The 17,351-nt window shown below is 55.8% G+C and overlaps 1 protein-coding gene across 3 annotated transcripts; it reads right to left on the bottom strand.

Annotated features, from left to right (window-relative positions):
* Positions 1-300: 300 nt before the first annotated feature.
* Positions 301-14,956, bottom strand: GRK6 (G protein-coupled receptor kinase 6). Of its 3 annotated transcripts, XM_068981255.1 has the most exons (17): positions 14,859-14,956; positions 10,870-10,965; positions 9,797-9,909; positions 9,592-9,669; positions 9,179-9,279; positions 8,751-8,843; positions 8,582-8,645; positions 8,302-8,442; positions 7,825-8,015; positions 7,108-7,145; positions 6,928-7,017; positions 5,724-5,932; positions 5,495-5,632; positions 2,021-2,158; positions 1,813-1,947; positions 1,699-1,700; positions 301-1,156 (listed from the first exon to the last, which is right to left on the bottom strand). In XM_068981255.1, exons 1-17 carry the CDS (start codon positions 14,908-14,910, stop codon positions 1,048-1,050), a joined length of 1,788 nt encoding a protein of 595 aa, XP_068837356.1. In that variant the 5' UTR covers positions 14,911-14,956; the 3' UTR covers positions 301-1,047. The 3 variants fall into 3 exon arrangements, with proteins under 3 accessions (XP_068837356.1, XP_068837355.1, XP_068837357.1); XM_068981254.1 differs by lacking the exon at positions 1,699-1,700; XM_068981256.1 differs by lacking the exons at positions 301-1,156; positions 1,699-1,700 and adding an exon at positions 1,424-1,622.
* Positions 14,957-17,351: the final 2,395 nt, after the last annotated feature.

Below are 17,351 nucleotides of genomic sequence, written 5' to 3'. Positions count from 1 at the left end.
GGCAGCTAGCCAGGTTTGTGCTCGGACTGTATTCACAGAGACATGTGGCAGCTTACATTGGACAAAACGAGTAATAAAAATTGGCCTTAAATATGGAAAACCTGGGGCCCTGTATCCCACACTACCGTTAACACTGGGACCAAGAGGGCCATCAGTGTGGGAAGGGCTGGGGCTGGGATGCAGGCACACAGCCTCAGCCTGCCCCCTTCTCTCTCTCTTTCATTCATTCATTCATTCATTCATTCATACACACACACACACACACACACACACACACAGGGAGGGGCAGATTATTGCTGGGCACATGTGTCTATTTCAAGGGGAGTCTGGAATGTTTGAGGGTTGGTCAGTGACACCCCTACCCCTTCCCTTCCTATGGCCCGGGCTGGGGTGTTCTGCAAGAGGTGACTCCAGGACAGGGCCCAGCACAGGGGAACGAGGTGTCCTGGGAGCTGGAAGGCAGAGGCAGACCCATCTGGGACAGCCTGGGCAGTGGACTGAGGGGTCCCAGGGGCAGCCCAGTCTCCGGTCACACTTTGGCACAGGCCTAGGGGACCCAGTGTTCCCAGGTCCAGCTCTGACAGGTGCTGAGAATGGCTAGTATTGGGCCCCAGAGGTGGAGGCCGAAACCCAGGGCGGCAGCGGCAGGCATGAGTCTCACTCAGAGGTCGGCGGTGGCAAGCACAGTGCTGAGGGCCCAAGGGCCTGGCCTGGCCCAACTTTGCCCATCCAAGCCGGGCCTGAGGTGTCTGGAGTGTGCGGCAGCAGCCCCTCTGCCGGCTCCAGGGTGAGTCTTAAGAATGTTCTGGTTGCTATATACATTCATACAAAGACATAAATACAGAAAGCCCCGAGCTCCACAGACAAGAGCTGAAGGGACGCACCTTTGTCCCAGGGGACAGCCCAAGCCTTGACCACTCAGCCAGACCAGGGGCTCCGGGGCAGAGGGCACTGGGGACAGCTCCGGCTGTGTCTCCCAGGCCACGACTTGAGTGGACAATGGGGAAGACCACTGTGCAAAACTGTAAACAGCGTTCGCAGTAGCTGCTACCGCCAACCGCCCGGGGGGGCCCCAGTCTGGGGGCTAGAGGCGGGTGGGGAGCTCGAGGCGGGTGGGAAGCTCTTCCTCACTGTCGCTGCAGTTTCCACAGCAGTCCTGCAGGGCAGGGGAGACATGGAGGGAGAGAGGCAGAGCGCGCGCAGTTAGCCACCAGGGCCTTTACCTGGCCCGGCCCTGCCAGGGCCGACCAGGGCTGTGCTCCAAGGAGGGGATTCCCCACGAGGGGCCCAGAGCAGCAGCCCAGGCCAGACACGTGTGGGCACCAGTGCAGAGGCTGCTGGCAATAGGCTGGAGTTAAGAGGGACCAGGTGGACCCCAGGCTCTGCCAGGGCCCTCTATTCTGGGGCTGGTGGATGCAGGGCACAGGGAGACAAGACGGCTAAGCAAGGCTCACTGCTTGCAGGTGCCAGGTGCAGGGCACGGCAGGGGAGGGGAAGGATGGGTAGGGAGCGGGCACCAGACTTCTTTCGCCCACATCTCGCCTCTGCCATGGAAGGGCTGCCTGTGGCTCCCCGGGGCTGGGCAGCAAGGCCAACCCACAGGAAGCCCACACTGCTCACCTCTGGAAAGAGAAAAGAGGCCATGAGCCCAGCCATGGGTGGGGGACAGGTGGGAATGGGGCCAGAGACCCTGGGCACCGCTGACACGACCGGAGGATGCCCACTCCCCCGCATACGGGCACCAGCTCTGCCTCCCACCTGCCGTCCCAGGAGCTGGGCTGGGGGCCGAGGTAGGACACTCCTGGGGATTACCTGGCGACTGAAGAGTCTCTGCAGCAGTCCCTTTTTGGGGGGTGCTGGTGGCTGGCCCTTCCAGTCTAGGTCTGGGGGAACCGAGCCATCCAGCCCGAAGACATTCAGCTCCTGGAAGCACTCGGTCTCCACCATCTGCCACAGAACAGGCAGGTGTGAGTGCTGCCCCTGAGGCCACCCCCCACCCACCAGCTGGGCAGGTCCCCACCTCGTTCTGCCAAGGGATAGGCACACTGCCCGTGGCAAATTTCTGGTAGAAGTCCTGGTCAGTGGGCTCTAGCTCCACACCCTTAACTGTTGAGAACTGTTCAATGTCCAGAACATCTTTGCAGTAAATGGCCTGGGGCTGGGGGAAGAGAGACAGTGGTCAGACAGGAAGACCCCACAGGAGACCAACTCAGCCCTGAGCTGGGGCTGGGTGTGCCCTGACCCTTGCAGCTTCCTGGTGCCCCCAGTGTTCACAGCAGCACTATTTATAATAGATAACATATGGACGCAGTCTAAATATCCATCCATAGATGAATGGATAAAGAAGACGTGGTATGTTTGGTATATATATATTTATAATGGAATATTACTGAACTATAAAAAGGAATGAAATAATGCCATTTGCAGCAACATTGATGGACCTACAGATCATCACACTAAGTGAAGTAAGTCATACAAAGACAAATATAGTGATATCACATGTGGAATCTAGAAAAATAGATTCAAGTGAACTTAATTTACAAAACAGAAAGAGACTCACAGACATCGAAAACAACTTACAGTTACCAAAGAGGAAGGGGAGAGGATAAATAAGGAGTTTGGGATTAGCAGATACATATGACTATATATTACATAAATAAACAACACAGTCATACTATATAGTGTGAGGAACTATATTCAATACCTTGTAATAAACTACAGTGGAGAGAATCTGAAAAAAGTATGTATATACATGTACGTAAACACATATATATATCTTATCTGAATCACCTTGCTGTACAGCAGAAACTAACACACAACACTATAAATCAACTTTACTTCAAAAATCAAAGTGCCCCATGCACTTCCTGAGCATGACAGTCCCTTCTGAGGCCCAAGTTTCCCTCTAAACTGGGGATCACCCCTCACTGCTCACGGACTGAGGAGGCTGCATAGCTGACCCCTGACAGTCCATCAGTCTCCACAGTGCCGTATGGAATCAGTAATGGGGAGCCCACCCCCCTGCCAGTACACAGCTGTTTGGGGGCAACTGGTAAGGGGAGAGCAGGCGGAATCTCAGCTGGCCCCTTCAGCTGGACATCCCATGCAGAGCTTGGAGCTGATGGGTCCCTCTGTCCTGGGATGTCCAATGGCATATTCCATCTCCTTCTGCTTCACAGCCAACAGTCCCTGTGCCCCTAGCCCCCTGCTCTAGGAGCCCACCTCACTCCAGAAGGCCACTTCCTTTTTCATCTTTACATTGTTTTCTAAATCATCATGTAAAATCATACAGCTGCTTTTCAGAAAAGTCAGCAGTTCTCCCAAAGCGTAAACATGTTACCATAATGAGCCACCATTCAACTCCTAGGTATACGTCCCAGAGAAATGAAAACATACGTCCCCACAAGAACTTGTATGTGAATGTTCAAAGCAGCATTATCCATCAGAGCCCCATAACAAAAACAACACTAATGTCCATAGATGGATGAATAAACAGAAGGTGCAATATTCATAGAATGGAATATTATCCACTCATAAAAAAGGATTGCAGGACCAGTAAGAACTACAACATGGGTGGACCTGGAAAACACGCAAACTGCAAGAAGCCAGTCACAAGGCACCACATATGATACAATCCCGTTAACATGAGGTCCAGAACAGGCTAATATAGACAGACATAAAGCAGATTAGTGGCTGCCAAGGGGAAGGGGAATGAGGAATGACTGCTAATGAGTAGGGGGTGTTTGGGCGGGAGGGGTGATGAAAATGTTCTAAAATTGATTTTGGTGATGGTTGCATCTTTATGCTAAAAGTCATTTAATTATCTGCTTCAAAGAAGTGAGTTGTATGGTATGTGAACTCAATAAAGCTCCTAAAACCTCTATCACCATCAAGCACACTTTTCATCTGCTTCTAAAAAAGTTAAACTCCAGGGCAGTGATTTTCAAGATTAACTGAGATCATGTGCAGGGAAGCTGGAGTCAAGCTGAGTGGGACAGCCAGCTCTAAGGCAGGCTGCAGAAGTCAGGCTTGCAGTTCAACTGCCGATGGCAAGGCCAGCACCTCTGGGCGCTGGTAGCCCCACCTACAAGATGCAGTCCTGTGGAGGCAGGGGCCTCCCACTCCCATTTCCCAGCTCTGTGGGCCCCCACCTGTCCCCACCCCTCAACACTCCCACTCCACATTCCCTCTTTCCCTGCCCACACTGGCCTCCACTGTTGCTCCACCTCTCAAGGTTGGTCCCTGGACTAGGACCTCAATGCCTGGCTGCTCCTTCTCCCTGGAATGCTCATGCCCCAAATCTTGGCACAATTCTCTCCTTCACATACTTTAGTTTCTACTGATACTCATCCATCAGCTACTCAGAGGCCATCCTGTCCAAAAATACTCCCACCCCTCCACCACTCCTTTTTCACTTACTGGCTTATTCTTCTACGTCTTCCCACTAGACCATGAAGGTAGGACTGCGTCCTACTGACCCTATGAATTCTGAGATCTGGCACATACTAGCATTCAGATACTTTGTTGAATGTGTAATCACATGCATGATCGACAGCCACCAATCTGGCCTGCCCATCATCACCTTCCTTCTTCCCCTGTGTTCCTGGTGAACTGTCAATCACAGGACTCAGTCCTCTTACACATGAGGTGAGGGCAAGCACATGACCTAATTTAGGCCAATCAGAACCTTCCCTATGACATTATACTGAGAAGCTTGAATTCAGTGGGAGAACAGTCAACAGGTGACAAGCAGTGACAAGAGGTGGAGTCCTGGCAACACAGTGTGAAACACTGATGCTGGTCCTACTCTGGGACTTTCTGGCTAAATGAACCCAAAACCTCCATGTTGGGCCTAAGTTTGAGTTGGACTTCTCGCACTGAGAATCTGATGACTCCAGGATGTTTCTGCCAGCAGATGCCTGACCCACTGAGGAGCTCAGTCAATGAGTGAGACTCTGCAGAGGGGAGTGTTCTGCTCACAGATGAGAGGTCAGCGTTGCCAGGTGCAGGGGGCAGTGGATGTTTTGCCAGTCCAATGGCCCTTCCCCCTGCTGGCAAGGAATCTTGGTTTCCCTTTGGGAGACCAATCTTCCCCACTTGAGTGGCATGGTGGGCACGTGGTCCTGATGTGGCTGCTGAGGGGCATCCGAGTAATCAGGCAATGAGTAAAGAGGCACTCTCTGTCTACCAGGGTGGCCGAGTTATTAGGATGAAGGCCTGATACCCTGAGGACAGCTGCCCAAGAGGGAAGCAGGTAGTGGGGAGGAGGAGGAAGACAGAATTCTTACAGTACTGCTGAAGCCCCAGATCCAGTGTGCCAAAAGCCAGGCCTATTCTGGGGCCTTTCATTTTTAGGAGCCTGGCGAATTGTTTGGTTGGTTAACCCACTTGAGTTTTCTAATGCTTGCACTGAGCAGGTCCCAATCAATGCTCCAAGAGCCCCCAGCTCCGCTTGGGCTTGGCCCTGCCTTCAGCAGGAGTGGGTGGCACTCACATCAGGCTTGAAGGGTGGTTCCAGCATGCCAGCTCCCAGCCGCTTGAAGTTCAGCTTCTTGAAGAGGGGGTGCTCCTTCACCTCTTGGGCGCCGCCCCCACCACACCCCAGGCGTTCAGAGGGGTCCTTGCAGAGGAGCTGCATCAGGGCAGGGGCGGTTAGGGTATCCTTGAGAGAAGTACCCCCAGCCCCAGCCCCAGCTGGTTGGGCCTCCTGCTGGCAGCTGTACCTGGGAGCAGAGTGAGCGGGCCTGTGGGGAGAAGTGCTCGGAGTACTCCTCAGGCACCTCCTTCACCAGCCGCTCCACTTCCTCCCTCTTGATCTTCTTTTTCCTCTGCTGGAAGGGTGACTGGCCTGCGATCATCTCATACAGGAGGCAGCCGAGCGCCCACCAGTCTGGGCTAAAGGTGTACCGTTCGTTTTTTACCACCTCTGGGGCTGGGAAGGACAGCAGGAATTAAGACTGGGCGGGAGGCAGAATTGAGCCCTGGGGCGTTGGGAATGGCCAGCTCGCATGTCAAGGCCAGGGATCAGTTCAAACACCCACTGGCACCAGCCAGTGCCAGGCAGGCACCATCAGCAGCCTGGTGGGGACCACGGGGAGTAGCGGAGCTCACAGCCCACCAGAAGGAGCTGGTATGCCCCTGCAGGGTGGGGTGGGGGTGGGGGGTCAGGTCTTCTGATCTTTCAAGAGAAGTCAGAAATCATATTTTTAACATGAAGCTGTCTGGGTTATCAAATGCTGATGACCACTTCAAACTGTTTCAAAGACAATTTGATTTAAACACAGATGGAGACCCAGTGTGGCTACCAGTTTGCAACCTCTAGCTTCAATGTCAAAGAGAGGAAAGAAGATGGCAACTCATTTGCTGGGTGTCGACTGCCTGCTAGAGCGGGCAGGTAGGGAGTTTTGCCTCTACCACCTCCTTTCAGGTTGAAGGCAACCCTGGGAGCAGGCTTCAGCCAGGGAAAGTGAGGCTGAGAAAAGCAGAATGTCTGGCCCTTGGACGTATAATGAGGAGGTGGTGGAGCGCATACCTGGAGCTCTGTCTACTATGTCACGTGCTCTCAAGGGGAACTCGGGGCCTCATCACGGCCCCTACCACAGATGGGCACTCCCACTCCTAGCATGGGCAGGTGGGGCAGTGGAGGAACCAGGGCTACGGAAAACGGGCGTGAGGCCCTTGTCTTTCACCGGTAGCCACCTTCAGGCCCAGTCAGTAGGAGGGGCTCAATGACTATGCAAGCGAGTGAACGCTGTGGATTCACAGTGTGCGGAGCCCTGGCTGAGTCTTGGTCTCCTCATATATAAAAGAGGAACGTCAGCTCTTTCTGTTCCGTGAAGTACAGATTTCCCAACAGAAGTGGTGGGACTGGACACATGACAGCAAGAGGACCCAGGAGGCTGGTGGGTCGGGGGAAGGCAGACTCACCCATGTAGCCCACGGTGCCCACACGGCCTTTGATCGTCTGGCCTTCGGGTACGTGCACAGCCAGCCCCAGGTCAGAGATGCGGATGTGACCTGAATGTGGGTGGAGAAGCAGGGAGGCCCATTAGGCAGATGGGCACACCTCTCCCATCCTTCCCCTGCCCCTAGGGGCCCCTCACCCACCATGGTCATCTAGTAGGATGTTTTCTGGCTTTAGGTCCCTGCAAGGAGAGAACGGCAGGGTTAGATGCTGCTCAGCTGGCCAGACAGCCAACAGGGCCACCCCCTCCTGGTGTGCTTAGTCTCTCAGTCATTTTTGAGTCTTTGTGACCCCATGGACTGTAGCCTGCCAGGCTCTTCTGTCCATGGGATTCTCCAGGCAAGAATACTGGAGTGGGTTGCCATGCCCTCCTCCAGGGGATCTTCCCAACCCAGGGGTTGAACCCAGGTCTCCCTCATTGCAGGTGGATTCTTTACCAGATGAGCTACCAGGGAAGCCCAAAACCATTACTAGTAATAGTACTAAGCAGAGCTCCCCACTGCCGTGTTCTGTGTACTTTCCAGCATTATCTCATTCATTCTCTACAACAAGCTGCAAGGCAGGAATTAAAATCTTTGCTTCCCAGGGGAAAAGAATGGTGTTGTGAGCAGGGAGTTGACTGGCCAGGGCCACATAGGGGTGACAGGGCCAGGATTCACACATGGGTTAACCAGACCCCAGAGCCTGGGTTCTGAGCTACGCTGAGCCTACTAGCCTAGTGAGCGTGGGTGAGTGTGGAGCCCGAGCTAAGGTCCAACAGACTTGTGCCCCCAACGACGGTGCCAGCACACCAACATCCCTCTGCAGCCTCTACCCCAGCCGAGCCACGGCCCCTGGCCGGAAGGACCATGCCCCTGCACCTGTACACAATACGCTCCCGGTGCAGGTCCTCCAGGCCACAGCAGATCTCTGCTGCGTAGAAGACAGCCCGGGCCTCAGGGAAGCCAGCCTGGCCCATGTGGTAGATGTGGAACTTGAGGTCGCCTCCGTTCATCAGCGTCAGCACCAGGCACAGTGCATCCTTGGTCTCATAGGCATAGGCCAAGCTCACCTGTGACCAAGGGGACATGAGCCCTGAAGCAGAGGCCGTGGGATGCCTGGTGGCGGGGCGAGTGCCAGCCACCCAAAAGCTATTCTTAGCGCCACTCCCTGGGGCCACCCTGCTTCCCAGGCCAGGCGTCAACATCCCAAAGCTGCCCCTCCCAGGCATCTCTGAGGGCAGGAGAGGTAGTGGTGCCTGGAGGGGGCGGGTCAGGGAGGGAAGAGGTCTTAGTCCAGTGAGTGGGAAGGGCCGGTGTGGCCGTGGGGGAAAGGAGGGGTCTCCTGTCTGTACTTACTACAAACCTACTGTTCACTTTCTCCAGGATCTGCTTCTCATTGAGTGCCATGGCTTCCCCTTTCCGCTTCTTGATCCGCTTCTTCTCCAGCTTCTTGCAGGCGTACATCTTGCCTGTGGCCCGCACCTGGCAGGCGCATACCTGTAGCCAGGATAGATGAGGCAAGTGGGGACCAGCTGCAGCCTTCCTGAGGGTTATAGGCTCAGAGAGGGTAAGGGGATGGTCAGGGTCCCTTCTACCCCACCTCTACACTCTGCTGGGCTCTGGCCTGGCCACTCACCTCCCCAAAGCCGCCTTTGCCCAGGACTCGGTACTGCCTGAAGGTGTTTTTGGTCACTGGCTGCCTGTGGACAAGGGGTTGGGAAGCAAACACTAGCTGAGCAGGGGCCTGAGACCCATGAGAACCCCTTCAACCCGGCCCACCTGGGGCCAGCCTTCAAGGAGCTCACCTTTCCAGCCACTTCCACTGCAGAAAACGGTTGAAGTAGATGCTGTCGAGGTAGTCGGCAAAAGGGGCCACGCTCAGGTACTCGTGGGTCAACCTGTCGAGAAGACCCAGCCTCTGGTCAGCACCTGACACCCCCCATTCTCCCCTCGATGGGCCAGGCCCCCTGTTATGTATATGCTCAGCCTGAAAGGCAGAATCCTTGGCCAACCCTCCTGCTGGCCCACCTGCGGGGGAGACGGATATCCAATGCTAAAGCCCAGGATGCTACAGAGAGGGGAGGCAACCTGATCAGGGTCACAGAGCAAGGGCAAGGCTGGGGTGAGACACTGAGTTTGCTCACCACCTGCTGCACTGTTCATAGCCCTCTGGGTCTGCAGAAGCCCTCTCCTCAGGACACAGTTCTCAGCCTGAGGGCAAGGAGAGTCTTACCGAGTAAGCTCCTGGAAGAGGTCTTTGCAGGGTCCCTCCTCCAGCCGCTGGGCACAGTTCGTCACCAGTTGCCGGGGGACCTCGGGGATGAGGTCGGGACCCTGGGGACATGCCACAGACAGGTCAGCGCAGGACCTGCCCACCTCCAGGGCAGAGATCTCGGGTTTGAGATGGGTGGCCAGGGGTGCACAGCCTGCTTAGTGGCTGAATTTTCTGCCGCTCTTCTTGAGGCATGGTGAAGCAGAGCTGCTGGGCCCAGTGCCCCAGCCCACCCTCCTGGGCTCCCTGCCCACGGTGCCGCCTGGTGAGCCTGGAGTAGCTCCAGGGGCACTCTCTGCACAGGCAGTAGTCATTCCTCTCACCATCACTGAGCTCTGTCCACTACCCTCATCCCTACACCAGTGCTAACTCACCGTGTGGCTCAGAAAATTCTGCATGAGCCGCAGCCCACACGCCTTCCGCTTCTCATCAGGGGTCACTTCATACTCGGCCTGCGGGGGTGGGGGTGGAGGCAGAGTAGGCTTGGGGTTTGGATGGAGTAACAGGTGTGAGGAGACGGGACACACATGTGGCCCAGGACCTCTGCCCACCCTCAGTGTGGGGCTGGGCCGCACTCACCACCCCATCCAGGAAGGCAATGCAGCGAGTCAGCTCAGGCCTCGTGGCGCAGAACTCTCGGAATAGCAGGCGCCCAATGGGCTGCCGCTCACACAGGCTGTGGTAGTCACGCTCTGCAGGCAGAGGTGGGAGCTGCTGGATTCCTGGATTTGGAGCCTGCCGGCAAGGCACTCCTGTCCACACCGCCAGGCCCGGAGCCCCCACCAACAGCTTTCAGCCCTAAGGTATGGCAGCCACTGTCTCCTTTAGAACCCTCGCCACAGCGCTGAGGCGACACACTGTTACTGCCATCGTAGCCCTGGGACGCCAGGGCCCAGGGAAGCTGAGTGATTAGCCCCAAGGTCACACAAGCAGGAGTGTGGCTCCAGAGCCGGGTCCTCACTTCCGGCCGCTGACTTCCAGTTCACACTACTTGTACATACGTCATGGTTGGGGCTGGGTGTGGTCTGTGCGGTTCCGGCCCGGCTCTGGCCCAGCCCACACCTGCTGCCTGCCTGGCGAAAGTGTGGGAGGAAGCTGTGGCTTCCGGCGAGTTCGAGGCGAGGCCTCCTTCCTAGCGGTGGAAGCAGCCATGGTGTACTCCTGGCCCACGTGCAGGCCGTCAGAGGGGGCTTGGGCCCTGCTGGTCAAGGCTTTGTTGGGCACCCTCAGGGCCAGGCTGGGTAAGGCTGCGCACAGGCCTGGGTTCCACCACCCTCACCGCCCCAGACAGTCAGCGTGTGAGCTGACTCCAGCCCCCCCTGCACATTCTGCTGTGTCCTCTGAGCCCTGCTCACCTGAGGCCTGGTCCCCCCTTCTGCAGCTTCCCTCAGACTGCTCCCATATCTGACTTGGGGCTCCTCCCCACACCTACCCCCACCACCCGCTGCTGTCCTGTGTGCTCTCTGCCCTCCACCCAGCCTGGACCCAGGAACTGAAACTCAGCTGGGTGGTGCAGCCTCCATCTCTCTGCTCCGTGAAACCCCCACAACCCTCTGGCCCAAGACAAGGTCTCAGGGGAGGCTCCCCTGGCACACCAGGACTCTCTCGCCTCTGCACCCCACCCGACTCCGCAGTCTCAACCAAGGCCTCACCGAGGCTGAGCCGCAGCTCTTCACACTGGCTGATATGGGGGAACTGTAGCATCTGCCGCCATTTCTTGCTTTTGCCTTTACGATTCCCGCCGCCACCTGTGGAAGCAAACAGGCGCTAGTTCTTGAGTCCTGCCATTGCTGGCCTCCCTGCCACCCTCAGGGTGGTCCAGAGGCCTTCAGGGTCCAGCCTAGGCCCAGTCCACCCTGAGAGGCCCCTTGGGCCTTCCTTCTGCATGCAACATGCTCTTGCTGGGCTTCAGGACACACATGGACCCCAGGCCCTCCTGCTAGGGGCTCCTAGGCTGGAAGAGCCAAGAAGTGATGGAAGAATCAAGAAGGGCATGAGGGCAGGCCATGGGTGGGCAGGGGTGGGAGGTGGGGTTTCCAGTTAGCTTCAGCAAGCCTCAGCTGCTTCCAACCAGGTAGGAGTTTCCCTCCCAAGTGAAGAGAAGGACATGATAGTGGGGGAAACTGTGTTAAGTCCAGGCCCAGAAGGGAGACGTCCTGGGATGTGTGGGACATGCCTGAGAGATGGCAGAGGGCAGCTGAGTCACCAGGGAGGCTCCAGGCCCCTATGACGGGACCCTGCATCAGAGGCAAAAGAAGTGGTGGCAGGAGGCCTGGGACTCAGAATTCTTACCCCTACTTTCTTGGTCCTGGCACCTCATTTTACCTAGCTGATCTCTCATCTGTAGCCGCTGGGCAGCAGCTCAAATGCCTACACAATCAGACAGGTGCGGTAAATATGGACCAGATGGAAAACAACAGGGAGCGGTGGGGAGTGTGGGAACTGGACCCCTCTATCGGAGACAGCTGCAGCACAACCGCAGCTGACTGCTTGACTCTGACTAGGCAGGAATGCCGGCTCGGCGTGGCCAACTCTTCAGACCTTTAAAAGTCAGCTGGGAATCTGGACTGTGACACGAAATAATGGCTCCTATATTATAAAAAAAAAAAAACCACTGCAGCCAAATACATAAAACACGTTAGAGAGCTAGACAGGTGCGGCCTGTGGATCATGAGGTTGAACATGGTGAAAGGGGCCTGAGTCTTGGCATCTTACAGATTTGGGTTTGAATCGCCCCTTTACACTTCAGACTGTAACTTGCTCTCTTCTGTGTTAGTCACTCAGTTGTGTCCGACTCTTTGTGACCCCGTGGTCTGTCCATGGATTTCTCTAGGCAAGACTACTAGAGTGGGTTGTTATTCCCTTCTCCAGGAGATCTTCCCAACCCAGGAATCAAACCTAGGTCTCCTGCACTGCAGCCAGATTCTTTACTATCTGAGCCACCAGAGAAGCCCCTAGCTTGCTCTCTAGGAACCTCAGTTTCTCCATGTGTACTTCAGGTCCTCCAGAAGTATTGTGAGGATGACTAACCAGAGTCTGTGTCCAGTACTCAGTAAAGCTGTGGCAAGGGGTGGGGCCCAGCTCCAACAAGTCAGTGGCAACCTCCAGCCACCACTTTCCCTTGCCTGGCCTCAGTTTCCCCTATGGTTTATGCAGCTTTGTTTCTATCTAGCCTGGTTGAAGGAAGGTGGTGTAGGAGGGGCCGCCTTGCAGGGAAGGGGCAAGGCTGCGTCCTCCAGTGGGCTCCCTGACCTAAGCTGCCTAGAGGAGGAAGTGTTGCAGGGTACCCCATTGGGAAACCTGGTAGCAGCCCTCCCGCAGCCTGAACCCAGCACATCTCACAGTCATTGCTCCACTGTGAGTGAGCAACAGACCCCCACCCTCAACCCAGGGCAAGGCCTCCCCAGAAGGGGAACTCCTCCCCCACCCCCGCAAGTCCCTCACCCAACCCTCCATCCGCCTGCTACCCCCACCAGTTACTTCCTCCTCCCCCTCCTCTCAGCCACATCAAGGCAGCAGCCAAGAGTCACATGCAAATATCCTGTCCTGGAACTGCCACCAGAGTCAGTGGGGCTCCTCCCCACCCCACCCAAGCCTGGTCCCTTTCCCATGTCTCTGGGGGCCTGGGAAAGGAAGGAGGATTAAGTGAGGGTTCACACCCCCCAGTGCTGTCCCACTTCATCCTCACAACAACTCTCACAGACCTGGCTCAATTTTATGAGAAAGCTGAGGCCCTGAAATGGGGAATCAATTTGTCCAAGGTTACAAAGCCTGGAGGTCCCAGAGGTAGGATTCGAACCCAGCTCCCTAGGACCCCAGGCCAAACTCTTTTCCGAACCCAAACATGCCCGGCATCTATCAGGTGTCAACTGAATACATGCAATCCCAAATCACTCAGGGCCTCAGATCACTTGGGAAACTGGCAAAAGCCTAGGCCCAAGCTGTCAATTAGCTTATGAAGGGATTCCAGTGCACTCAGTCTATAGACCAGGGTCCAGAACTCAGTGACAACTGAGTCAGCACCTCCCCTTTAGTTTTCAATGTCCCATCCTCAACCATGCCACAAAAAGAGTTACTGAAGTTCAGAGAGAGGAGACTTGTCTAGAGTCACCCAGGTGGGAGGGCCAGGGCCAGGCTGGAGTAAGGATTCTCCAGTGAAGGAACTGGTCCTAGTCTGGCCATAATCTCCTATGCCTCGCCCATGGCGTAAGGAAGCCTGTCAGAAGGGGCCTACATTCTCTGGCCAGGCAAGGCAGTGTTCTCAGCAGGCTTGAAGCCTGAACTGGCTACAGCCCTAGGGAGGGAGGCCTGTCCAGGCTCTCCCCTCCCCTCCTCCCTGGCTGGCTGGATGACGAGGCAGAACAGAATCGGCAGATGCCCCCAGAGGCTGGGAGGAAGGCCTAGCCCCAGGACTCGATAAGGGACAGGAGATAAAGAAGGCTCTGGGCACTGAGGACCCAGCCTACCATGCCCATTTCCAGGCAGCACCTCCCCAGGTCAACATGCACAGGGCAGGCAGGGGGCACCAGATGATGTGCCAGAAAGCATCTGTTTCCTACAGGCTGCACCGGGGACATGCTGTGTCCTAGACCTGAGTCAATCTGTCTTGCAGGGTCCTGGGGGCTAGTTCCTGATCTGAGCCTCAGTTTCCCACTAGTAAAAGAAGTCAGAGAGGCAATGCAGATGGCGCTACCTGCCTGAAAGCCCAGCAAAGAGTCCTGACCTCCCTGTCCTAGTGTTTCAAAGAGAAATGTCTTCTTCTTATACTGGTCCCCAGCACCCTGGACAGGACAGGATACAGAATAGGTGTTCGGTGATTATGTTACTGAGGTGAACAATGGCAGGTGAAGGGCAGACAGGGTCTGGTCCTTATGCATCCCCAGGACCCTCATAGAGCAGGTGTCTGGTAACATGAAGCACTCAGTAACACCACGTTCACTAGACAGGCTCCCTCTGCCAGGCCTTGCACTTAACAGTCCTACCAGCCTGGCATGCTCCCTTCCTTCAAAACTCAGCTTCCAGTTATTTCTGTGCCCATCTGCCCCACTAGTCCTAAGGGCAAAAACTGTTACCCATTCCCTTCTGTCCCCAGTGTCCTGAAGTTCCGAGTAAGTGGCAGTCATGCGGGTAGCATAAATGACCAGCAGTTTCCCCACTTCGGGTGGGCTCTGCTATGGCAGAGCCTAGGTTAATTCATTCTCCAAACCTTCTACCCTGCACCAACTTTGCGCCGGCCCAGGCTGGGCGCAACCCAGGTTGAATCTGGGCTCGGGCACGTGGGGTAGGCTGGCTGCCCCTTCCCCTTCCTGAGGCATCTTCTTAACGTCTCACCTGGGAGAGGCCTCAGGGCGGCTCTCCCGGGGCTGAGGTCCCACCCTTCCCGCTTCCTGTCTCCTTCTCATAGCCCCTTCACCACCACCACCACCCTACTCGCCGCGAGGGCGGCGGCCTGACTCCCGCCCCTTCCTGGGCTCTGGCTCCCGGAGGGCAGGTGCGGAGGAAAAGGACCACAGGCCGGAAGGGCTCGTGTCCGCGAGAGGTGCGGGGCGTGGAGCTAGCTGCTCTAGGGGATAGGGTGGCTGAGACGCCCCGCCGACCTCGGAGGCCGCGCGCCCGCTTTCTCTGCACCCGACAACCTCACCTTCCCGGGCCTTGAGTAGCACCGTGTTCGCTACGATGTTCTCGAGCTCCATGGGCTGCGGCGCCGCCGGGCCCGCCGGGCCGCGCCGCCGGCTAGGACTGCGCGAGGGGGCCGGGGCCGGATGGCGATCGGCGAGGCTCGGATCGGCTCGCAGTGACCGCACCGCGGCCTCCGGGGCCTCCCGGGCCGCCGCCGCCGCCCGCCGCTCACTCTCCGCCCCCTCCCGGGGGCCACCCGGGCTCCGGCACGCCCCGCCCCGGCCCGCCTTCTGTTTACTTTACTTGGCCAATAACTGGGCGAGCGCTCCCCGCGCCGTCTTCCCATTAGACAAGCCCTTAATCATCCCCCGCCCCCGGAGCTAGGGATTCGTTCAAAGGAACAGGGCGGGCAGGACCTAAAACGTCACCTCTTCCTGGTTGGTCTGCGGTGGGGTTCAGCCCCTACGTTCGAATTTCTGCACCTTCGTAGGATACTGAACTGCCAATTAGGGTCGAGCCCTCCTCGGGGACAACGGAGGTGGGATCTCTGGATCACGCCCCAGATACCGGGTATTTGATTGGATGAACGAAGGTCAGTCATTCTCAGCACTGCACTCTGATTGGACCACTAGGTGTGGGTGTGGTCCCTTTGGTTCACCCTGGCTTTTCCAGGGTTTAAAGGGGATGCGTCTGGCATCCTAGGCCTTCTGCAGTGCGGCCTCAAACAAGTTTGTATATCCGTCCGTATGCTTTTGGGTCGGCCCATCCTCGAGGGCGCACATCGGAGGCAGAGAGAGGCCTAGAGAAGGCTGGCGGCCTCCCTAGTTGCGACCCGGCCTCCGGCCTGCCCACTGCGGGCGCCCCCGCCCTGCCCCCACAGCCGGATGTTGTGATTTCTCTCCACCCACACGGCTTCGCCCGCCTTCGGCCTCTGCTGCCTTATAAGGCAGCGCTACCACCCCAAGCCGCAGGAATGAGCTCACACCCATTATACAGGTGGGGAGCTGGGGTCCAGTGGCTGGCTTCAGGCCTAAGACTAGGAAGAAAGCAAGGTTGCAATTTTACAGCTAATCAACAACTTCTAGTTCAACATCCTACTCCCTCCACCCTCACTTCGCACACCAGGAAACGGAGGCTTGCCCAAACTTGCAAGTAAAGCAAGACAGATTCAACTAGGCTTCTCTGGTTCCTATCCATTCATTCATCCAAAAATGCAGAGCACATACTTCGTGCCAGGCACCGAGCCAGGAGCTGGGGAATACAGTAGTACCAGCAAGATAGTCAGTCTCTCTGCCTACCTGCAAGAAGGAGGATCAAGATGGTAATCCTATGAGTAAACAAATAATTGGGGTGGTCTGAGAGAATGATAAATGCTATTAAGACAGTAAGACAAAATAGTGAAGGGAATTGGTCTCAGGGTGTGACTTTTGAGCAGATCCAACCACACAAAGATCTAGAGGAACAGAGTTTCAAGCAGAGGCAATAACAAGTGCAAAGCTCTGAGCCTAGAGTAAGTTTGCTATGTTCAGGGAACAGGAAGAAGGCCTGTGTAGCTTCTGAGCCCAAAAGTCTGATATGAAATGAAAGAGCAGGGATTTAACTAAATCCTGGAAGGCTTTGCAAACCATGGAGAAGAGTTTGTTTTTCTTAAATGAAATGTGAAGCCTTTGAAAGATTTCAAAGCCTTTGAAAGCCTTTTAAAAGATTACTCTAGCTAGTAGACTTTCAAGGGGCCAAGAATGGAGGCAGAACAAGCAGTTGGGAGGCTATAGAGTTCCAGGAGACGGGATGATGACATGGACTGAGAAGGTGGCAGTGGAGATGCAGGGAAATGCATGGATCTAGGATACTTTGGGGAATAAAGATAAGTACCTTGAAAGAAGGAAAACCAGTGGTCAGTAGGACAAAGGACAGGTACCTCACCCACTGGAGGCTGTCATGTCCAAGTGAGACCTGAGAATTAAGTGAGAATGTGCAGTTTTCAGAGGTAACTGGTGTGGGAAGGAAAGAGCTCTGGCAAGAGGCAGCACATGTTCAGAGTTCTATTGAGGAAGGTGGTGAGGGCTTATACATTTGGGACCTTAGGGCAGAGCACTGAACTAGAGTTTCAGGTGCACATTGGGGTGTGCTTGGTGAGGGGTGGGGGTAAGAAATGACACTTAGGCCTTCAAAAAAGGCCTGAATTAGGGAGCTCCTTGGAAGCTAGGCAAGGAGTGTAGACTTCATTTTGAGGGTAGTGGGGAGCTGTCCAGCGTGTGTTAAACCAGGAAGTAGTTTGATCATATTTGCTTACTGTGTGCCATACTAGGGGTGGGGTGAAGGGTCAGAAGAGAGAGGCTTAGGCTGTCATGTAAACACCTATTATTTTGGTGCCCAGCTTCTGAATGCCCCTCCACTTTAGGAAGAAACCTATAAAATGCAGAGGCAGGCCCTGCTCTCCACTAGGGAAATCAGAGGAGGCAAAATTTCCTCTCCAAGTTCCCTAGTACTTGGAGCATGTTTCCAACGTTTGCTA

This window comes from Capricornis sumatraensis, chromosome 9 (genome assembly GCF_032405125.1).
Source record: "Capricornis sumatraensis isolate serow.1 chromosome 9, serow.2, whole genome shotgun sequence".
In the NCBI taxonomy this organism is placed as follows: Eukaryota; Metazoa; Chordata; class Mammalia; order Artiodactyla; family Bovidae; genus Capricornis; species Capricornis sumatraensis.
Note: the sequence above shows the minus strand (reverse complement) of the source record. Positions and strands in the feature narration are given on the sequence as shown.